The sequence below is a fragment of the Gossypium hirsutum genome, chromosome A09 (genome assembly GCF_007990345.1).
Source record: "Gossypium hirsutum isolate 1008001.06 chromosome A09, Gossypium_hirsutum_v2.1, whole genome shotgun sequence".
NCBI lineage: Eukaryota > Viridiplantae > Streptophyta > Magnoliopsida > Malvales > Malvaceae > Gossypium > Gossypium hirsutum.
In genome coordinates, this window is record NC_053432.1 from 9,261,646 (window position 1) to 9,285,399 (window position 23,754).

The window sequence follows — 23,754 nt, forward strand, 5'->3', positions numbered from 1 at the left end:
TCTAATACTTCGTAACCCTAATTTGGCAACAGAGACAGGTTAAAGGTATTACAGGGCTACTCATCTATAGCCTTTGCCTTTGCTTAATCCCACAACATCTCAACCTCGCCTTTAATTACTTAATTTGGTGACCGAATGTTAAAAGGAGAAAAACCTAAAATTTCAAATTTTCTCTTAGCATGAACGACATAAAGGAAGAAGAAAATGAAATGGTTTTATCTCTCTCATAACTCATTATATATACTTGGATTAATGAACTAATTAAACTTAATTAGAAAACAAATCTTATTTAATTAACTAAATAAATAACACTAATCATCATTTAATATACTTAGTGGAAATAGATGAAGTAAATTGTTGTTATCCACTAACACATTAATAATAATGGTTAAATAATCATTAGGTCGTTTGCATAATTTTTAATTAAGCCCTCAAATATATTTTTTTTAAAATTAAAACATAATAGCGATTGTACATTTACGATTTAATTCTTATACTATAATTAATAATTTTCTCGACTTAATTACTTGATTGTTCAACAATATATATTTTTGGTGACAACCGTTCAACAATATATTTTCATACTAAATATGTAGATCCTTCTATTCATAAATTCATCAACTCAATTTACAAAATTCGATTTCAAAACTACATTTTTTGACATTAGTTAAAATCAAGTCATTGTAAAAAGATAGAGGAAATCGAAGAAAGGGAAAAAGAGATTTTAGAGAGAGAGAAGAAATAATATGAAAGAAAAAGAAATGTGTTGAGAGGAGAGAATGAAAAAATATCTTTTTTATTTTTTGGCAAGTGTGATATTCTAATTGGTTAAAGTGCTTTTTAATGAAAATATAAGTTGGATAAAAAAATATAACGGAATAATAGTTTAAATATATTTTTAACAAAAAAAATTAAGTACCTAAATGAAAAAAAATCATAATATAGGTGTAAAATTTTCATTCAAGTTTTTTTATAAAAAACCCAAACACGTCCTAAGGCTTAACACTATGTTTGGATAAATAATTATAAAAGAAAAATAAAGAAAATGGAAAGAAAGGAAGATTAAGGGACGGATATTATATAAGATAAAATTAGTAAAGTAAATGAATATGTATATTTTGATAATAAATAAGGCAACTAAGTGCCTTTAGTTAGCCTTTACAAAGGAATTACCTAATATATCTTCTAACAAAAAATTTTTAATATGAAAATCAATAATTGAAAGTTTGAATTTTCCTCTCGAACAAGTTCTAACGATCCAATTAGTAATCACGTTTCCTCCTCTTTGACTAAATTGGAACTTCATTGTTTGAAAGTACCTATTACCTGCAAAGATCTTCCAAACCAAAGACAACAAGTTACCTTCCTTAAATTTATTTGCAAGGTACTCCAAAGTAAAGGAATATTTATAATCATTAAATTAATAAAATGATTGATTATAATAATTCTGTTTTTCAATTATACCCTTTTGTAAGTAAGATTGGTCAACTAAAAACATTTTACTAGTAGATAGTGAGAGATCTCTTTTTCTTATTCTTCTTCAATTTTCTCTATCAGATACGTAATCGGAGCCGCCATCTTTCTAGGAAGCACCTCGTTGTGACATCTGCAAATGCAGCTTCAACACTTTCAGGCATTAAGGTATTTTCTTTCTTTTCTCAAATCTTTTACTTTTTAAAAAAAAATTCATTTTCTATATGAATTAAATTTACCGATCGTTTTTATTTTACTCTCAGAAAGAAAGCATTTTGGGATTTAGTTTTTGAGTTCTCACTTCTCAAAAATGAGCGTTTTGACTAAGTAGAGCTGTAGCAGAGCCATGAATCCTTGGGTTCTTCATCTCCAAAAACTGGGTCTCAAGCTTAAGTGTCCTCCCCGTTTGAACTTGTTTAAGCGGCCACTGTTGCTCCCTTGCAGTAGTGGAATCTATAGAAATTTGGGTTCTGCAAACAATCTCATTCCATTGAAGATGGGTAGGCAAAAAGGAAAATTTTGATAAGTGCAACATTCAAAGACGTGCTACAGATGAACAATAAGATGGGGTTGATTTGCTATGATCAGTTTGAACAGAAGATGCATGTCCACAACTTGTGTATTGAATGGGCACCTGGAACTATGCTGACTTTCTTTTGTCAACTAACTAAAGAATGACAATAGTTGATTCTTTTTAGCTAGAAAATGTCACTAACTTACTAAGCTTTCTCTTTTAGAAGTTACAACTTGCGTTGAGGTGGAATTGAATAGGCGATGCGTTTACTGAAAATTAATATAAAAATAACGGTGATGATAAAATTAAATACTGTAGTAATTCTGTAGTGTGAAACAAAAAGTAAACTAAATATATTGCACCGCACCCTACTGCCCATCTAAATCAACCCTTAAACTCATTTCTTTGTATTGGAATAGTTATACGAGCTCTTTTGAGTTGGGCTGTATTGTTGGAGAATTGATTGAAATGTAAATGTTCTGTGTTTGGCACGCCAGGGAAATATTATTTCTATTCTCAATAAATAAACATGAGGTTTTCCGTTCTTTTAATTGCTGATTCAGAGTTCATTTGAAGTTGAGTTTTGAAATATTTTTGATGAGCGAACTATTTTAAAAGAAAGAATATAAAAGAGTGTTGTTTCATAAAGATAACATGAATGTGGTTAAAACCATTAAAGATAAATAATCAACAATTGTGAATTCAATATTGGTTAGAAGAATCAAATAAATATTAAAATATGAAAGACTGTAATAATTGAACTGCTGATGGGATTGTAAAATTGATTTCTAATAATAAGAAATGTGTCTAAGTTTTTGAGAAAATTCTTTTAAGGGATTTTGCAAGACTTATGTTGAGATAAAACAAATGAATTTTTAATTTCTAATAATTTAGTATAAGCACTTTGAATTTTGTGAAAATCAATTTCTCCAAAAATCAATCCATCTTTCAAAATCCACTTTCCAGAAATTTTTTTCACTCTAACAATAACACCCTAGGTAATTTAAGTAAAATTAAGGGTTCAATACCTTTTCCTTTCCCTTGATCGAAAAAAAATAAAATAAATAACACTAATTATTTAATTATTAGTAATATTAATCAAATAAAAAATATAAAATAATGTAAAATTATTTTAATTTTTAATTTTATATGGTACAAACGAATTAAGAATTGAACTTAAATTATAAAATTTGCATAGAATATTAATTAAAATTAAATACTTGTTGGATAAATAATGATATAATAATATAATATAATAAAAAATAAAATTTTTTCTTTATTGAATTATCTATTTATAATTTTTATATATTTTTAAAAATATAGACTGAATTTTGCACACCTATCCTACGTAAAAAGAATAAAAAACCGCAGGAAGTGTTTGTTTCGCATGAAAATGTCGCGCCCAAAATAGTAAAATACACCTCAATGCACCAAATCAAACCCTAAAACCCTCCATTTTGTTGCCACCAAAGCGTTCTCCCCCCCACCCTTAAACCCTAAACCCCAGAAAATTCGAAACCGAACTCCTTTCTTACTCTACAATGGCAATGTTCTCACTAGCTATCAGAGCTCGAGCCAAAGCTAACCCTCTCCTAACACGGAGAGCCTTACATTTTCGCAACTTTTGCAACGGCCGTTTTGGTTTATCGACGTCGGAGTCCAACCCGCCTGACCGGCCAGTGGCGGGGACCAAGTTTCTCGAGTCTTTCAAAGAAGAGTTCGAAATTGGATCTCGGGTAATTTCGCTTGAAACGGGTAAAATTGCTCGTTTTGCTAATGGGGCCGTTGTTTTGGGCATGGAAGAGACCAAAGTTTTGTCCACTGTTGCTGCCGCTAAAGGCGACGCTGTTCGAGACTTTCTACCGCTTACTGTAAGTAATATTATTCAATTTTGTCTTCTCTTTTTCTTCCTAATCTAGGGACAATTTGAACATCTTTAATGTTTTAGTTCTCATTTTGGGTTAAATTTAATCTTGGGTCATTGTTATTTAATAATGTTTTGTTCCATACAAATGTTCTAAGTTTGCTCAGCTATTTAGGTTCTGTTTGGATTGTAATTTTGCTTTTTGATGTTTACTTTTTGATTTTAGTTTTATATATGGCGTTCTTTACTTTCTATTGAAACAAATAGAAAATAGAGAAAGCATGAACCTTAGTATGTCCTTGAAGAGGGTTCTAATTATGGGTGAAAGAGCAAGTTATTGATTTTTTAAAGGGATATGAAATCTGGGTTTGCAGAATTGTGCTTGGTTATTTGTTTATTACTATTTGGTTATTGCTTCATCAGAAGTTGTTCTATAAAGAGTAGAAAGCAAATTTATGATGAAAACATGACCTAAAATCAAACCCCAATTTTAACATAGTTATTCATATAAAAGTAAAACCATGTATTTCCTTGTGTAGAAAATACAATTTTTCTTTTTTAGTTCTTATGAACTTATATTTTCTGATTTTGCATCTAAATCAAGATTTTTTTGCATTTTGATCTTGTAAGCAAGAACGCCCAACAAAATTAATAAGGGGCTCTATTAACTATTGAATTGTAATTGATCATTTGGTTATTCATGGAGTAGACATTTCTTGAATGTTAGGGGCTTGCTAGTGTGTGGTCTCATTGGGAATTTTCTTCTTTTAAGGTTGATTATCAAGAGAAGCAATTTGCTCAAGGTCTGATTCCAAACACATTCATGCGGAGGGAGGGTGCTCCAAAAGAACGTGAACTTTTATGTGGTCGTCTCATTGATAGGCCCATACGGCCTCTTTTTTCCGCTGGCTTTTACCATGAGATCCAGGTGTTGTTACTTTTCAGATTCAAACATGTGCATGTATAAATATATTTCAGTTGTCAATTTGATTGGCATTGCCGTATTCAATAGGTAATGGCAAGTGTTCTTTCTTCTGATGGCAAACAAGATCCAGATGTGTTGGCAGCTAATGCGACTTCTGCTGCTCTTATGTTATCAGATATTCCATGGGGTGGACCCATTGGAGTGGTACGGATAGGGAGAATTTGCGGGCAGTTTATTGTTAATCCAACAATGGATGAGGTATAAACATAAGCTTTTGTTTAGTTATGGATGCTGATTAAGGTGCCTCTTTTGTGATTATTATAGGTAGTCTTAGGTCAAGTGTAGAGTTTTGACTTAATTGTAATTTCCGACTTACCTTTTGTTTTTTATATATTGTAATGAGTTAGTTGTTAGATGCTCATCGTAAAGTTATCTCATTGCAAAGTTCTTGCTTATGTAGGACATGTTTAGTTGTGTCATTATTAATTCATGGTGTTTACCTTCTTTGTTTACCTCGTGAAGTAAATCATCTGGTTGGAAACTAGCTAATAACTAAAACACTTATTGGAATCATGGCTAGTTAGAAAGGCATAGTGTAGGGGCAAATAAAGGTAAAGACTGGTCTCAGTGGCATGTGGTATAGTTTGTTTATTTATTCAGGTTTACTCATACTGCTAGGTTTTCTTAAATTCTGGCGGATTGTATGAGATGCTATTGTTATAGTTGGACCATGTTGGGATGGTGCTTTCAGTGTAGCTCTTATAGGCTTTTAGCAGATGTGGAGTTGCTCAAGATTGCTTTGGATGCTTATATGAACTTTCAATTTCCCCACCTCCCTTCCCTTAGGATCTGGATTAAAATTTTTTTTCGTTCAGTTTTCCCTCAGTTGGTATTCCCTTATATTTCCCAGTTTGTTGTCATTTCTTGGGTTCTGCTCTGGTCTCACCTTGATGGTCCTTTGATACAATTTTAATGTGTCATGCACATTGTATATAATGCTATTTATTGTTATTTGGCGAGGAAAGTTGTTACAAGTTTGTCTAACCTATATTGAAGTTGCTTTTAGGCTTTGTAACCCCTGTAAATCTGGTTACAATGAATATAGATCTGTCAGTTACCCTCCTCTGATAAGTCCTTATTTGATGTGGTTCAGCTTAGTTTAAGTGATCTCAACTTGGTATATGCATGTACGAGGGACAAAACCTTGATGATTGATGTGCAAGCTCGCGAAATCACTGAGAAAGATTTAGAAGCTGGTTTAAGGCTGGCTCATCCGGAAGTGAGTCACAGGCTTGTCATAAACTTTTCTTGTGTATCAATTAATGGAAAATGGCTTTAAGATGGTTTATTGATTCAGGCAGTTAAATATCTGGAACCTCAAATCAGACTGGCTGCAAAAGCTGGCAAACAAAAGAAGGAATACAAATTATCCATGGTCTCAGAACAATTCTTTGAGAAAGTTAGAAAGCTGGCGGAAGCACCAATTGATGCTGTTTTTACAGATCCTTCCTATGGAAAGGTGATTACATTTCTCCTTTCACCTATCTTTCTCTAGATATGAAAATGTTACTTATATACACAGATTCATTAGAGTTTCTTGTTTTTAATTAATTTATTTTAATGTATTATTGGGTTTCATGCTGTGGTAATTTGTAATAATATAGTTTGAACGTGGCGAGGCTTTAGAGAAGATAACACAAGATGTAAAAAGTGCACTTGGAGAAGAATGCGATGAGCAAAGCTTAAAAGTTCTGCCAAAGGTTGTGGACACTGTCAGGAAAAAGGTGAGCTCTGGATAAAGCTGTTAAATGAGTTTCTTTTTCATCTTTTTGGCTTGACAAAAGATTTGATTGCATAACAAGTATAACTTTAGACTTTTGGTGATCTTGAGCAATCTTCTAGTTTCTGATGATAAGTAAATGGGAATTTAAACTTCCTTAAAACTGAAGAAGGGGGATGAAAATTGGATGAGTTTTGCTTCACTCTTATATTATTGCCTATCCTTGTTCTTGAACCTCTTGAAGTTGCCATAGCTCAAGTTGAATGAAAATATCAGGTTGTTCGCAAAAGAATTATTTCTGATGGATTTAGACTTGATGGAAGACATCTTGATGAAGTTCGGCCAATATACTGTGAGGCTGGCCATTTGCCTATATTACATGGATCTGCTCTTTTTAACCGTGGGGATACTCAGGTTAAGGAACAGTTATCCTTGTCTCTACTTCTACATTCTAGATATCCGTAGGTTTGACCTTTCTTTGTAGTGGAGACTTATATTTGATGTTTTATTTCAGGTTCTTTGTACTGTGACACTTGGGGCACCTCAGGATGCCCAACGCTTGGACTCCTTGGTTGGTCCCCCAACGAAGCGCTTCATGCTTCACTATAGTTTTCCACCGTTTTGTATCGATGAAATTGGTAAACGAGCTGGCTTGAACAGACGTGAAGTAGGGCATGGTAAACCAATTTCTTAATCACAAAATATGTGTTGTATGTAAAAACGTTTTACCATTTAGATGAGCTTTTGCTTGTCTCTTTTGTTACCCTTAGGAACTCTTGCGGAGAAAGCTCTTCTTGCTGTATTGCCTCCTGAAGATGATTTTCCATACACTGTTCGAATTAATTCTGAAGTCATGGCTTCAGATGGTTCAACATCTATGGCTACTGTTTGTGGAGGTATCAATTTCACTCTGTAAATCAGTTATATTTATTTCCTTTAAACCTTTAGCCTGATGGGGTTTCTTAATACAGGCAGTATGGCTTTGATGGATGCTGGCATTCCATTACGAGAACATGTTGCAGGTGTTTCAGTCGGTCTTGTTACTGATGTTGACCGAGAAAGTGGTGAAATTACGGAGTATCGTATATTGACTGATATTTTGGTGAGATGTTTTACTTGACCAATTTTGGCATATTGTTTAGGTGACAGATCTTGGTTGCTTTTATTTTATTGAATAATAAAACCTTTAAAAAGATGTTAGAAACCAACACTAGAAACTTTTCTACCTTTGATTATGTATGGAGTGGTTTTTTTCTTCATTCTCTTATTAACTTAATGATTGCCTCTAGTTCTAAGGAGTATGGACCAAGGAGTTAGCTACATGGTACCAAGGTCTTGTTGGTAAATACTTTTGTGACAATAATGTGAAGTTGGTAAAGTTCATTAAAACAGTGATTTCTCTAGGGTCTTGAAGATCATCTGGGAGACATGGATTTCAAGATTGCTGGGACAAGGAATGGAGTTACAGCAATTCAATTGGACATAAAACCTGCTGGGATTCCTTTAGATATAATATGCGAGTCTTTGGAGCCTGCACGTAAAGGACGCCTTCAAATCCTTGATCACATGGAACAAGAGATTAGCGTGCCTCGAAATCAAGATGATAGAAATTCTCCTCGTCTAGGTTCAAGTTTTGATTATGTTTGTTAGCTTTTGGTTTTGTACTCAAGTAGCTCAGATACTCTGCAACAATTGATTTTATACTCAACTGTAAATAATGCTCTGTGATGCAGTAACTTTGAAGTTTAGCAATGATGCTATTCGGCGATTTATTGGGCCTTTAGGTGCTCTCAAAAGAAAAATTGAAGAGGAAACTGGTGGGTGTTGAACTTGAAAAACATTTTGCATTTGGTTGGGGATGTAATCTGATTTTGGTTGTGGTTAAGTTTTTTGATCATTTCTGCCATGATGGTACTCTTCCTAGAATAATGATATGAATTATTCTTGTAGTTCATAATTGTTTCCTTCGTTAATACCAGTCATTGAGGATATAGATTTTCACTCTTCACATTGGACATGGAAGAGGATTTATTTTGTTAGACTCAAGCATCAGTTGGACAGCTATGAAAATTATATTTATGCTGAAGATTAAATAGTTCTTTTCAATTATGGATGACTGAAGGACACATCTTTTGTGTACTTTGCTGATTACATTTTATTGCTGCAAATTATTGTTGCATATTGTTCATTCAAGTTGATGCTTTTCAAAATTCAGGTGCTCGGATCTCTGTTGGTGATGGGACAATTACTATAGCTGCTAAAAATCAGGCTGTGATGGAAAAAGTGCAAGATAAGGTATTCATAGCATTCCTTATTTTAATTAATGTCCGATATTCCTGTAGTTTGTTTTAGATATATGCAAACCTTTTAATACTTATTCATTGTACTTATTACTTCCAATTCTAAAAGTCGTTGAAGGCTTTTTTGCAAATTTAATGTACTATAATATCAGTACTCACTTTGGCTAGCTAAAAGTAGACAATTTTTTGAGGAATGGTGATTATTTTCAAATTTAAATGCTTGAACCCTTTTGGTATGCTGCTTCAATACTTCCTGTCTATGTTGCTCGGACTCGGGTACAGATTTTGGGTGCTGCTTTGTTTCTAGATGTCTTACTCAATTGTCTTGAACTTAAGACAAGGGGTTACAACAGAAAAGGGTCCAAGATCTGGACACATACCATTCACTCTAGGATTATTTTGGTCCATCTTGCTGCTAGTTTACAATATCATGAGCTTGCCTGTTCTTCATGCTTTATCCTAATTAAGTTCCTTGAGTGATCTTTTGTGCTACAGGTTGATTTCATCGTTGGCCGTGAAATCGTAGTTGGAGGAATCTATAAAGGTATTGTGATGTCAATTAAAGAATATGGTGCCTTTGTGGAGTTTAATGGTGGACAGCAAGGTCTGCTACACATTTCTGAGCTATCACATGAACCGGTAGGTGACAAAACATTACCATTGATTTAACCATTACTTTTTCTAAATGCCCTTTCAGCCTTTCTGATTTCTAGGTTTTGGATGTGGTTCTCTCTTATTGGTTTTTTGGCTCATATATATGGTTGCTCAGGGTCTTGGTCATTTATTTAAGTTTGAAGGATTGGTGAACTTGATGCTTTTTGTTTTGCTCTCAAATTGGATCGCTATTTAATAACTATAATTCACATTAAGCATGTATCTGGTATGATAATCAATTTTTGCATCAGTCAACATGAAAAAAATTCAGAAACTAATGAGAACGCTTCAGAATACTTATCCATATTATGTTTAGGGTTTAGGCATGTTTTTAATGGATGGTTTATTTTATAAAGCTTTTGCGTCAATATGGAAGGCCACACCAACTTACATGTATCTTTCATCAGGTGTCTCGTGTTTCAGACGTGGTGTCTGTTGGCCAGCAAATTTCTTTGATGTGCATAGGACAAGATGTTCGTGGTAATATAAAATTATCTCGTAAAGCAACTTTACCCCGGCCTGAATCCGAGACAAAAAGTGTAGTTGAAGGATCTGCTCCTGTTACTAAAGAAAAACCTAATATTTGGGCATCACCTGAGAACATGTCAAAAGGTGAACAGCTGGAGTCCACTCTCGAGGAGCTGGTGCCGAGTAAAATGGAGAATACTGAATCAAACCGATCCGCCTCTTTAATGCCATCAGTAGTAATTCGAAGTGCTGCGGAGTGTGACGAGGAGGAGAAGTCTGCTGGTTTGAGTAAGACTTCCAAAAGTGCTCCTAAACCAAAGGGCACGTTGAAAAAGGGTAGTAAACAGAAAAAGATCCAGTCTTCTGATAACATGCCTGATTTGTCTCTCAGTATTATGTTATCGGAATCCTTATCCCGAATGGGAGGGAATCAAGAAGTTACTTCTCAAGATGAAGGTGAGGCTAATCTGAGTGATCAGAATGACAAGGAAACTGGTGGTAACACTCCAGTGACACCTCAAAAACTGAAGCTAGGAACAAAAGTTACTGCTAAGATTTATCAAATTCGAGCACGTGGTTTAGTTCTCGATTTGGGTGGTGGAATTCGTGGCATGTACAAGTATGAGGTACGGTCCTTATTTTAAGAAAAAAATCGTCTCTTTCCATGTACCACCCTTTTTCAAGTATGGCCTTTTATTATCATTTTTTGGTTGGCTCAATTCTAATGTTCTATGTTACTTGGGCATCTGTGTTTGATACAAGCATGTGTCTAATACGAGAATATTCAATTTTTTCCAAGTTTTATTTATGTATTTAGAGAGTTTTTGGAGGGTCATTTCCCCATGCTTGTGTCTGAAAATATGTTGAATACAGGTGTTGGGACACTGGTACTTCAAGAAAAATAAAAAGTAGAAGCAACATAGCTAATGTTTTAAAACCATTCCATTTTCTTGATAGGTGCTCTATCAACTTACAGTTTAATTATTTATTTAGTTGACTTTGGCAAATCTAGATGATGATGTCCAATCATCGTACTAGTGGAATTTGTTGATCTGTTTTATCTCGGCACCCCGTGATCTCTGCTCTCTTTTAGATATTGGTTGATTAATTCAGGTCTTGTTCTAATTTTCAAGACCATCCCATTATCGGTTTCCTTTCTATAGACAGGTGCTCAAAAGAACATTTCTTTGTTAGAAATATCTAAGTTGTGGTTGCCACACTGAGTATATTTGCTTCAGCCTTTGAACCTGCTAACCTATTTTCATTTCCTTGCAGTCCAATGGTGAGAGGGAGTTTACTGTAGGTGACGAATTGCTAGTCCAATGTTCAAGTTTTACAAGTAAAGGTATCCCGGTCATGTCTATGGTGGAGGAAGAATGATAGCACATTGACAGTCCTTGCTGGGAATAATGTTCTTATAGATGTAGACGAGATTGGTGTTCGATGGATATTCTTGTTCCAATGGCTGAATATTATTGAATTATCGACACTGTTTTGGTGAACAAGCATCTGCAAAGGTGGATCAATGAATATAAATTTACCCTGAAGTACACGAGGAAGCTTTCTTGGTGGCTGTACAAGCAAGGTAGTCTTTACAGCTGGGCGAACCATAATACTTCAAAGATTTCATTTTTCGTTTTTTGCATGACATACTTTTGCATGGGCCCTGTACGATGCATGGTTTGCACTCTTAAACCTCGGGGATTTTGAAATTTTGGAGAATAGACTGTATTTGGGAATTTGAAGATATAGAGGAAATTGTAGCTCCTAACCAGATTAGGTTCATTGATTATGAGGTTGGATCCTTCATTGTTGGTATATAAATATTATGAGTCGGGCATAACAATGATTGTAACTTGTGAGCAGGGTTATTGTACCGTATCGATATTGATAAAATTATTGAAGATATTACCTTTGTACTGTTTTGATTTTTGTTGCCCGAGATGCAATCTTTCTCCCTGTTTAGAGCCCATGTTTGTAAGGTGTGCCAAAAGTTGAACTTGAATTAAAAACGAAAGATGTGCAATTTTTGGTCTTCCAAACTGTCTACTAATGCATAATTAATTTTTTTTTTGTAATTTTGTTTAATCACAGGAATCAAATCACTAGCAATAAGGGTTTGATTCTTTGAAATCCTGGGTTCCTATTGGAGCCAACATAAAGCTGTTAACCCTCTTTCAATTTTGAAGCAATAACATGCAAACGTTAATTAAGCCTATTTCTTTTAACTTCAATGGCATATTATAGCTAGTAGTGTGCATGGGTCAGGCCGGGTTGGGGCCGGGCTGGGCTTAGATAAATTTTAGGCTCATTTTTTAAGCTTGGGCCCGGTTCGGTCTGAAATATGGGCTTAAAAATTTGTCCAAGCCCAGTCTGAAATAAAATTGTTAAGTCCGAGAATGGCCCGGCCCATATTAATTTTTTTAACTTATTTCATTAAATAAAAAATTTTAAAATATAATAAATCATTAAATACATTTAAAACAAATATTAAAACAAGAAAACAAATAAAAAATTATATTAAAACAATTTTTAAAACAATACAGAAATTGAAAATATAATAAAAATTGATTATATTAAAAATAAAAATAAAATGTAAATATGATTAAAAATAAAAAAATATATTTACTATTAATTCGGGCCGGGCCAAGTCGGGCTTGGGCCAAAAAAGTTTTACCTGAGTCCAGCCCGTTTTCTAAACGAGCCTTGTTTTTTTTGCCCAAACTCATATTTCGGGCCTATATTTTTACCCGAATCCTCCTATTTTTTAGACGGGCCTTCGGGCCAGGTCGGGTAACCCAGACCATGCACACCTATAATTATAGCCGACAATAGAAAGATACAAAACCTTGCCTACCCTCTTCCGTTAAATTAAATCCCACAAAGTTCCTAGCTCAGAAGAGCCTTAGCTTTGACAGTTCCGGGAATGAAAGTTATTGTAGGGAGACTAGAACCTGGCAACTCAATTCTCCGATCTTACACCAAGAAGCTCCCAATCCTCTCCCTAAATGTTTTAGCTATAGCTGCAACAACTATATATCATGGCACCCTTATATACAGCCCTTAACTGCCTGCTCAAATTTTGCCGATGCAAGGTTCCACGATAAATTAAAAATGTACGATGCAGCATACATCATCCTTGAAATCTAGATCATATCTGTGAGTTAGGAAAGATTAGAATGTCGGAATATGTTTAGGATCCGTCATTTCCGATCTCAAGAGCTCCAAGATATCATGAATCTCTGCTGATTTCAAGTGTGTTCCATCTTCCGAATAAAAGGAATGCAGATGGCTTCTCACCTCAATCCAACTGAAGCCAACACTCTTTTTCAATCCCTTCTCCCTCATTAGTTTCCTAATATTTGAAACATCAATCCATCTCCCCGCTGAAGCATATATGTTGGACAACAAGATGAATCCAGCGGAGTTTTTCTCTGCTAGTTCGACAAGTTTTCTAGCTGTTCTCTCTGCTATCTCTTCGTTTCTGTATGTCTTACAACCACTTATTAAAGCTGCTAGTGCACTAGCTTCGGGTTGAAATGGCATGGAGTTAATTAATTCTTCAGCTTCAGATAGGCGTCCAGATCGAGACAGCATATCCACAACGCATGTGTAATGTCTTCCCTTCGGCCTTATACCATATTCCAATTCCATTGCACCAAAGAACTCGAGTCCTTTATCGACAAATCCGCAATGAGAACATGCAAATAGAACTGATAAAAGCATGAGTTCGTTAGGAGCAACAGAGGAATTTCTTTTCATTTCTTTGAACAAAGCAAGAGATTCTTTTGCAAAACCACTTTCCGCTAGACCTTGAATCATAACAGTCCATGAGAACTCATTTCTCTCCGACATTCTATCAAAGACCTGCTTAGAGTTTTCAATATCTCCACATTTTGCATACATATCAGTTAAGGCAGTGCCCAAGTAAACATCATATTGAAAACCAAGTTTTAAGATCTTTCCATGAACATCCCTGCCTTTCTCTAACGAGGTCAGACTTGCACAAGCACAAAGCACACTCGAAAAAGTGGGCTTTGTCGGAGTCTCCCCTGACAAAAGCATCTCATTGAAAACTTCGAACACCATATCGAATTGCTTATATTCTACATAACCACCAATAAAAGCCCCCCAGGAGATGTTATTTCGAGCAGGCATGTTATCAAATAAATACTTAGCTTCATCCATTTGACCATTCGTACTATAGCCACCGATCATCGAATTCCACAAAACAACATTTTTGTTTTCGATCAAGTCAAAAACTAGCCGTCCGTCTTTAGTTTCCCCACACTTACAGTACAAGTCAACAAGAGAGCAAGCAATAAAAAGATCTCCCTCAATCCCGATTTTCATAACATGTGCATGAAGGTTCTTTCCTGCTTGTAAACTCTCAAGGCTAGCCAATGCACAAAGAATACTAGAGAAACACGAGATTGTCGGCTTAAATCCTTCTCGAACCATGTTTCGAAAGAGTTTCAGTGCCTCTATATGATCGCCATACTGACTATACCTCGCAATTATTGCACTCCAAGAAACTTCATTTCTTTGTGGCATCTCATCAAAAATCCTCCTTGCCTCTCCCAACTCTCCCCTCTCGACGTACATATCGAGTATTGCTGTCCAAGAAACAACATCTCTTGTTTCCATTCGATCGAACACCCTCCCAGCCTGGTCAAATTCATGCATTCTTAAACACAATGTTATCAAAGAGTTGGAAACCGATACATTATTCTCGAACCCGGTTTTAATTATCAACCCCAAAACACTCATTCCCAAATCAAAATCACCCATTTCTATACATGCGCTAACTATAGAACTAAAAGTAACTTGATTTGGCTTAACACCAGATTCAAGCAATCTTACAAAAAGCTTCAAACCATGAAAACTTGACCCGTTTTTAACGAACCCAGTAATTGCAGCTGTCCACGAAACCACACTTTTAAATGGGTTCCTTTCGAAATACCACATTGATTCTTCCAATCTTCCATATTTCATTAACCCTGAAATCAATAACGTCCATGTAATATCGTTTCTTTCAGGCATTTCGTCGAACACTTTCCGTGCTTCACTCAAATTCCCCAACTGAATATTAGCCTTAATCAAACAATTTTGAACAACTAAATCGAACCCATTAAAGTCCTTTATAATCTGATTAGCTTCAGACAATTTCCTGAATTCAAGGTACATTATTAATAACTTGATAGCTATACATCTCTCTGATGAAACACCATTCTTGAGTAAATGGCAATGGAAGACAGTTCCTCCAGCAACCAAGCCTTTGTTTGAGAATATCTTTAACAAAGAAACACATTTTTGAATATAGGAGTTGAAGCTTTTGCTTGGATTCGTCAAGAAAAGGTTCTTCAACGCAGTTTTCATCCCACTAAAAGTTGCGAGGGAAACAATTTTCTTCTATGAAATTTGGTTTCTATTTAGAGGAGAGATTTCCACGTGTTAAGCTACGATTGGTTGTTGGAATGAAAAAAAGCCATTTAAGAAAAGGTTAAATCACTTTCTGGATTTTAAATTACAATTTTTATGGGACTGAATATTTCTTCTTTTTTCAAATTATTCACATTCGACTCAACTTTTTTTATTAGCACTGAATTTAGAAATTATTTTCATGAGTTTGAATTTTTTTATATTATTCATTGAAAATTTTAAAATTCAAGCTACAATTATTAAGTTAAAATCTTACTAAATCAATTGTTAAGTTTAAGATTTAATTTTAAAAAATTTAGGTCCTAATATAAAAATAATTGACAATTTCAAGCCTCAAATGTTGATTTAACCTTAAAACAAATATCTTTTTTCTTTACAGCTGAACGAAAAATATCTCTCCATATATAACAATCTTATGAGAAAAAAAAATAGAAAACTAAAAGAAGAAAAGAAACACCGTGATAAATCAATAATGATAGCCAGTGGGGTTCCAATTTACGAACTATCAGTCCCAAAAAGTTGTAATTTTTATGAAAAATTCAGTTCAAGCAAATCAAACCCAAGGTAAATTCCATGAAAATCTTTCAAAATTTTGTATAAACTAAAAGATTTATGATTGATTCCTTTTTTTTTTTAAGGTTGGGGCCGAAATGGAGTGAAATAAGATGTTGTAGAAACCAAAAGATTGGAGGAAAATCAAAATCAAAATCAAAGAAAAACTACTATGAGTTACTTGGAATCCCTTTCGATTCTACTATGCAGCAAATTAAAGAAGCTTATAGAAAGCTGCAAAAGAAGTATCATCCTGATATTGCAGGCCAAGAGGTTAGTTCACTTCCTCTCAATTTCTTATTCTAAATTTTTATTAAATTGATAGCTTTCTTTATTCAAAAACTCGAAAGTAAGTGTTGGATATGGATCATATTTTCATTCAAATGATTACTATTGTTAAAAGTTTTAATTTTTGCCTCAATATATTGCTCACTTTTATTGTTAAAAGTATCGTGGTGCCACTATAGTAAGGGCTTAAATCGCATTTGGCCCCTTTTATTCAAAAAATGAGAAATTTAGCCTTAATTTTTATATTGAAGACCAATTGGTCCATTCTTTTAAATATTTATTTATATTGTTAAAAATTGGTGTAACACATGTGCCTCTTACTGATGTACACTGACAAATTTATGATTAATTTATTTTTTTATCTAACATATAAAAATTAATTTGCTCATCTTTTTAGTAGAGGGAGTAAAATACAATCTGACTAGTTTGCATGGTATTTTATCATAGGAGGACTAATTCGCTCTCCTACCTATAATATTGGGAACTTCCAAATGGTTTAACTATCTATTTCTTATATTAATGGTTTGAATTTTATACAAATTTTACTTTTGTAGTTTTGATGGGTTAATTTTGTTATATTTGTTTAGGGACATGAATACACTCTAATGCTGAATGAAGCCTATAAAGTACTGATAAAAGATGATCAAAGGAAGGAATATGATGCTTCCATTGGTTCAATGAAAGCAAAATTTGGAAGCAATGTATCTGGTTTTAGCTCTTGGAAAGGGCCCTTAAGACCCCAAGCTTTATTTGTTGATGCAAACAATTGCATAGGTTGTTCCATTTTAACCTATTTTTATGTCCTATTTATTGCAAGTTTTATGTTTATGTTCCAAATTCCAGCCTAGCTCCATTGACATCCACGTTTGCAGGTTGCAGGGAATGTGTCCACCATGCAAGCAACACATTCGAAATGGATGAGGCTCTCGGATGTGCTCGAGTTAAGGTTCAATATGGAGACGATGATCGTAAAATCGATGTAAAGAAGCATGTTAATGTTGTGTGTAGAATCTAATTGCTGTAAAAATGCATAATTTTGGAACCAAGTTTTTGCAGGTTTCAGTTGATTCATGCCCAGTGAACTGCATACATTGGGTGGACAGTGAAGAACTGGCAGTGCTTGAGTTCTTGATACAACCTCAGCTAAAGGAAGGGTATGGAGTATTTGGTGGAGGTTGGGAAAGGCCCTTAAATGTATTTATGGCTGCTAAGGCTTTCACCAAGCAGTTAAAACAACAAGCTGAGGCTGCTCAAGGACAATACAAAAATGGTAATAAAATTGGCCAAAATTTTTCATGGAAATGAATGCATTCAACATTCTATTTTGTACTTGTCTCATCCCATTGCCATCCATAGCTTTAATCTCTACATTAATGAATTCACTGTTGTATATGGTTTATGGTGGTAAAAGTCCTGGACTAGGCCTCTACTAAAAAAAAAAAGGAGGTAAATTAGTCTCTATACGTTATATCAAAGAGCAAATTGATCTATTTGTTAAGAATTTCAACTATTTTTACGATTAAAAATTGGTTCATGTAAATAAGCATGGGGTGTATGTGGCATGCCACATGTTACTGTCTGATTATTTCGTCAATCATGTCAGTTTTTAACATTACAAATGTATGGAATTTTTAACAAAACGAACCAATTTGCTCTTTGATCTAACGTACAAGGGCTAATTTGTCTATTTTTTAAATAGAGAAGGTAAAATATAATCTGACTCCTAATACAGGGCCTCCATGATACTTGTACTGGTTTATGGTATTTGTTTATCTGGTTCCTTTAACTGCTGCAGGGAGAGTGAGATCAGTTGAAGAAGAAGAGACCCCTGCTCAAGCTGAGGCTCGAGCCAATGCTACCATGAAATTGAACATGGAAAGATTCAACAAAATTTGGGGTAAATTTAAACAATTTTTTATAATCTAATATAGGGATTTGAATGACGGTGTAAATTGCCTATATGGATATGTTAAAATCTAATGTCAACATATGATTATTCTCTCTTTCAATCCATAATAAACTTATTTAAAAATCTAATTTTTTATCTAAATTCAAAAAAAAAATTTAAATAATAAAATGAGGACATTTGTGGTGGAGTTTTTAAATTTTCAATGGGAGTTAAAAAGATCTTCATGTTTCCTAGTTATTTATTTAAATATTAATTACGGGCACATGATAGTTTTTTTTTTTAAAATCAACTTATGAAGTTAAAATAATTTATCATTAATATACTAAATAGTTATCTTAAAAGGATGAAATCTATTTTTAAATAAAGATTATTACTGTATGGGAATAACGATACAATATACGTTTGAATTAACCGAACTTGAAAATGAAATTCGAATACATATATATCTATACGATTTGTTGAAAAGATGCACATGCATATCGATACAATATATTTTGATGGGTGTAAAATATGACTTAATCCAGTAAATATCTCAATAATATACAAAAAATAATAATATAAAAATTCAATTACTCTGTTGATTTAGTCTTAACTTGATTAATATTGATATTATTATCAATATAGGAAGACGTGAGTTCTATTAAGTGCGACTAACTTCGAAAAATTCATCTAAAACCTTACAAAAACCTATTTAATTTCACTTAATGTGATTTCTATTATAATTTTGATGTTTTATTTTCAACTTACAAACATCTAATCACTTACTATAATCCAACAATAAAACAAAAAAAAAATTAATCTGTCTCCCCCAAGAGTAAGATTGACGTGAAACAAAAGAAAAATAGGTGGAAAAATGTTGAAATCTTAATTTTAAGAATTGAAATGTTCTTGAATGATGATGAAATCAATGAAAATTATATTTTGATGAAATGTGATTTGAAGATTGAGAGAGAATTGAAGAAAAAATTTCCTGATGAATCTCTCAAGCATGCGTGAAATGAAGAACGGGATAACTGTTCCCACCTACCATTTTTTACAAATGGGTTATTTGCTAAAATGCGTTTAGAGAGTAATTATCACATAAACCTTTTCTTATGTCCAAAATCATGTTTCTAACTTTTAGACATTTGACGACCCTTAAATTTACTTTTTATTACAAAATAGTCTATACCTCAAATTACTAATTTTATGATTCTAACAAATTTAACAATAATAACTAATGTAAATTCACTTATATCAAATTATAAAAATAACACAAAAATTGTTTTCGGAAAACCTCGCAGTTTAGATTCTCAAAATGTCACGAAATTTTGATACCAAAATTTTGAGATATTACACAAACATCTATGATCCTTTCTTCTCCACACAAATGTTTGCCTTTATTTGTGAGTAGTGTCATGAACAGTTATAACTACAATCATATTTGCCTATTTTAACCTTAGGTCTCTTGACATCGTGAAGCATCTTGGTTTTGGTATGCCTAAGTACTCCACAATAATGACACACGTTCTTGTGACTATGGTTCACTTGCTTGTTTGTATGGATCAGCATCGCTTTCTTAGAGCATTATCCATGATCAGTGTTATTTGTAGCTTTGACAAACATTGTAGGAGTCTGTACAACAACCTTTCCTTTCTTTTTGATGTATCCTAGGGCATTCTTTCTTGAGCTTTTCTCTCAACAATTAGTATTTCATCAAGTTTCCCACTACTAGTATTGAATTCATCCAACATACACTAAGTTCCTTCCATGTAGTGTAACACCCCTCGCCCAACCCAGTCGCTAGGTTCAAGCTAAAGGATGCACATTTGTTGCCAGAGTAACTATAATCAAATACACAGTAAGTAACCATTCACGCATGCAATTAACTGTTAAACACATTTAAACCATGTTAAACAATCAATTCCGAGTCTTAATCAAGTTTATGAAAGCTATTTTGTCAACCCAAGCTCGAAATATGACCAAATTGCAAATTTTAAAAATTTAGGACCAATATCGTGATGTCATCCCTTTTATGTCAGGATGTCGCCAAAATAGTATTGTAACACCCTATTATCTAGCTTGATTATCGGGTTCGAGTAATGGAATGTTACATTCATTGCCTGGGCAATTTTCATCATACGTTTCATAATTAAATCAAACACATGGATATAAACATACATACAAATTGAATTAGCCTAAATCTAGCATACGAGGGTCAAAATTTGAAGTCTGAGCATGAAATAGGACTGAATTGCACAAATTTAAAACTTTAGGAGCAGGTATCGATACTTTGTGAAAGTATACTTTGTAATAAGTATAGATACTTGGTGCAAAGTATAGATATTTTGTGCAAAGTATCGGCACCTTGGCTTGGTACCGATACCAAAAACATTATGTTTGTATTATAAATTGATTCAAATGGTTAAGTATCCATACCTTTGCCAAAGTATCAATACTTTCTTGCCAAAATGGTAAAAAGAACTTTCTTTTGCATGCCTAAACCATTTTAGTTCTAATGGTACTTTATTACTTTATAAACCTATAAAAACCTAGCCAATTACATCAACGAATCATCCATTCATAATAACACAAACTTGCCAATCATTCCAACACAACTAACTCATACCAAATCCTCAATTTCATATACATAATCAATTTCTCAATTCCAAATATGTGAAAGCCTATTTCATCACAAAACTGATTCAATTACACATTTACAATAATATACAATATTTTCAAAACTATTCAATTTGTCCTTTTCACTAACAATCAATTCAAATAAACTCTATTCAACTTGTTTTATCATTTTAAACATACCTTATGATCTTACCATGCAACATAGTTCATAAGTGCATCAATTGAAAAGGTTCGAATTATAGAAATACAAACAGTAAACTTCGAGCTATTTGTTGATAGCCTTATTCTTTCCCTTTCTTTTCAAGAAATCCACGTCTTCATTAGCTATGGATTAAATAAATATACAAAAATGTCAATATATAGTCAATACTACACTTAATTGTAAGTTTACACAAATTTTACATTTTATTCAACTTAGTCCCTAAAATCGGGACTAACATAACTTTCAAGTTAGAACTCCAAATTAAATTCTGATTTCAATATAATCCATTAGGGACCTCCTATTTCCCATTTATACAACCAATTTTACAAATTATTCAGTTCGGTCCTTAATGTACAAAACTATCAATTAACTTTGCAATTAGTCCTTTTTCACTTCTAAGCTTAAAATCTATTGATTTAGTACCTAAAACTTCAAGAGTTCAACCTTGGCATCTTTCTTAACCTTTAACACTTTCGAAAAATAACACATAGGTTAGATAGATTAAGCTCTCGGGATTTCAAAAACGTAAAAATTTAAAAAAAAATGACTAAACTACACTAAACAATTGATAGCTTAAACCCTAGAATTTTTTTCGAAACTATGACTTCCTCCTTGCCCCTAATCAAGCTTGGAAAGATAGAGAAGAAAATGTCTTTCTATAACACCCCTTAACCTGTATCTGTCGCTAAAATAGGGTTACGGAGCATTACCATAACTTTCAGAATATTTTTCAGATAATTCTTGTAAATTACTATTCATTAATCTAGATCATTCAAAATGTCCCTTAATTGGACCCTCGAGGCCCAATACGAGCATTAGAATCGGTCGGGACTTAATCAGGAACTCTAAGAATTATTCGTGACATTTTAAAAATTTTCCAAGTTATAGGGCTCACACTCCCGTGTGGTTCAAGGGACAAGCTCATGTGACCCTGGAACAAGCCCGTGCTGCAGGCCATTTTCAACCCTGTGTAACTCTTTGACTTGTGCACACAGCCATGCCACATGCCCGTGTGCTAGGCCGTGTGGTTAATTAATTCATTTCAAAATTAGGTGTAGGTTTCACACAGCCAAGACACACGCCTGTGTTCTAGGCCGTGTAGCACACACGGCTGAGACACACGCCCGTGTGCTCAATTCTGAACATTCTGTTTCTTAAAATTTAGAGTGAATGGGACACATGGCCTAACTACACGCCTATGTACTCGGCCGTATGTCACACAAGGTCTGGACACACGCTCGTGTGTCTGCCCGTGTGGACAAAATAAAGCCATTTCTAGCTTCATTTCTCACCCAAAATCACATCCATGACCTGCACTTGGAACACACATCCAATACCAACCATTCCAAGCATTCAAATTAAACATATTCTACCATTACATGCATACATGTTCATAATCTTGCCTTAGTTTGGTCCATATGTCAGACATAATAGATCAACTACTTAACACATATGTAGTTACCATAGTATGACATTACAAATATATCAAAACAAACCATTACTAGCCATTCCAATGGCTAGATTACAAGCATCATTTACATTTACATTTACATTTACATGCCAATATGGCCAATATAACCTATGCATGCCATTACAACCATACCATATACACCGATATAGGTCGATGGATAATTTGAGTGATATCCACCAGACTTCCAGTCCAACGAGTTTTTGATTTATTATAAAACAGGGAAATAAAACTAAGTAAGCATAAAATGCTTAGTAAGTTCGTACAACATGGTACTTAACTTACCATTCATTCTATTTTGAGGTAACTATGTAAGGCATATTCAATCAATTTGCCCTCAAGCCCTACACAAATTCTCATTGCCCTTGTTAGTCATATAATCCATAATAACATCACAAACATTTATGGGCTCAACAACAATCAAGTTTCCATACACATATGCTTTCCACAACATGTATTCATTTAACATGTATAAATAATTTCTTTATGTTACAAGTATAATTTCATAATGATTCATCTCTAGTTCAGATAATTTAATATCAGAACTTTACCCATATTACTCGGAATATCAAGGTCACGATTAGTACACTCAAGGTGCACAAGTCTAGAATCAAGGATATACATACTCATAAAATAAATTCCATGTACAATATCATCATTTCATATTCCCATATATCAATTACCACGTATCGTCATTTTCATGTATTTCAAGCTGGTATGTGTAATAACTCATTTCTTATTCATATATTCTCATGTCAAGAACTTTTACCCGTTGAATTTATCTGAAATAACGATGGATACGAATCAAAATCCATCAATTCATGTCCAATGGTACCCATAAGGTACTATATCAGAGAGTACACTCTCGAGCCACACATGTATATGATAGGATTACCAGTCCAGGCTAAATCTGTAATAGCCAGATTTTGGGCCTAGTCGAAAAAGTGGTTTCGAGAACACTAACCCGAGGTCAGAGAAATTATTTTTTTATATTATTTTATTTTATGTGTGTTGGCATGCTTATAAAGGTGCATGAAAATTTTGGTAAATTAATTTTAGCGTTTGTGAGCGTAATTGAAAAAAAGGACTAAATCACATAAAGTGTAAAAGTTCTATAAATAGTTAGAGAACCTAAATTGGAGGTCTTTAAGGGGAAATTAGACCCTTTTGAAGAGCATGGCCGACCATAGGAGACAATTTTGGTCAAAAAAGTCAAAAGAGGGCTAGGGTTGGTATTTGATGACATTAGCAAATTGAATATTAAAATAAAAAATCAAATGGGTCATTTTTCTTCTC

The 23,754-nt window shown here is 33.7% G+C and overlaps 3 protein-coding genes across 4 annotated transcripts; 2 read left to right on the forward strand and 1 right to left on the reverse strand.

Annotated features, from left to right (window-relative positions):
• The first annotated feature begins 3,328 nt into the window (after nt 1-3,328).
• On the forward strand, nt 3,329-12,014 carry LOC107888666 (polyribonucleotide nucleotidyltransferase 2, mitochondrial). Its single transcript, XM_016812837.2, has 16 exons — nt 3,329-3,858; nt 4,624-4,779; nt 4,864-5,034; nt 5,930-6,055; nt 6,134-6,295; nt 6,441-6,560; nt 6,833-6,970; nt 7,071-7,233; nt 7,327-7,452; nt 7,528-7,658; nt 7,961-8,180; nt 8,290-8,373; nt 8,772-8,851; nt 9,352-9,495; nt 9,918-10,604; nt 11,254-12,014. Exons 1-16 carry the CDS (start codon nt 3,529-3,531, stop codon nt 11,356-11,358), a joined length of 2,943 nt encoding a protein of 980 aa, XP_016668326.2. The 5' UTR covers nt 3,329-3,528; the 3' UTR covers nt 11,359-12,014.
• Nucleotides 12,015-13,152: 1,138 nt separating this feature from the next.
• Nucleotides 13,153-15,357, reverse strand: LOC107888665 (pentatricopeptide repeat-containing protein At2g13600). Its single transcript, XM_016812836.2, has one exon. It carries the CDS (start codon nt 15,355-15,357, stop codon nt 13,153-13,155), a length of 2,205 nt encoding a protein of 734 aa, XP_016668325.2.
• Nucleotides 15,358-15,806: 449 nt separating this feature from the next.
• LOC107888664 (chaperone protein dnaJ C76, chloroplastic) lies at nt 15,807-18,261 on the forward strand. 2 transcript variants are annotated; one of them, XM_016812834.2, is made up of 6 exons: nt 15,807-15,984; nt 16,059-16,245; nt 16,848-17,034; nt 17,133-17,239; nt 17,317-17,530; nt 18,056-18,261. In XM_016812834.2, exons 1-6 carry the CDS (start codon nt 15,836-15,838, stop codon nt 18,184-18,186), a joined length of 975 nt encoding a protein of 324 aa, XP_016668323.1. In that variant the 5' UTR covers nt 15,807-15,835; the 3' UTR covers nt 18,187-18,261. The 2 variants fall into 2 exon arrangements, with proteins under 2 accessions (XP_016668323.1, XP_016668322.1); XM_016812833.2 differs by having other exon boundaries at nt 15,824-15,984; nt 17,308-17,530.
• Nucleotides 18,262-23,754: the final 5,493 nt, after the last annotated feature.

What these genes read in the sequence shown, in the direction of transcription:
- LOC107888666 (XM_016812837.2), top strand. Translation starts at nt 3,529, where the DNA reads ATGGCAATGTTCTCACTAGCTATCAGAGCTCGAGCCAAAGCTAACCCT. An exon ending in TAAGGCTGGCTCATCCGGAA is followed by an intron (nt 6,056 to 6,133) that starts GTGAGTCACAGG and finishes TTATTGATTCAG; the next exon opens with GCAGTTAAATATCTGGAACC. An exon ending in TATGGCTACTGTTTGTGGAG is followed by an intron (nt 7,453 to 7,527) that starts GTATCAATTTCA and finishes TTCTTAATACAG; the next exon opens with GCAGTATGGCTTTGATGGAT.
- LOC107888665 (XM_016812836.2), bottom strand. Translation starts at nt 15,357, where the DNA reads ATGAAAACTGCGTTGAAGAACCTTTTCTTGACGAATCCAAGCAAAAGC.
- LOC107888664 (XM_016812833.2), top strand. Translation starts at nt 15,836, where the DNA reads ATGAGAAAAAAAAATAGAAAACTAAAAGAAGAAAAGAAACACCGTGAT. An exon ending in CTGATATTGCAGGCCAAGAG is followed by an intron (nt 16,246 to 16,847) that starts GTTAGTTCACTT and finishes ATATTTGTTTAG; the next exon opens with GGACATGAATACACTCTAAT. An exon ending in TCAAGGACAATACAAAAATG is followed by an intron (nt 17,531 to 18,055) that starts GTAATAAAATTG and finishes TAACTGCTGCAG; the next exon opens with GGAGAGTGAGATCAGTTGAA.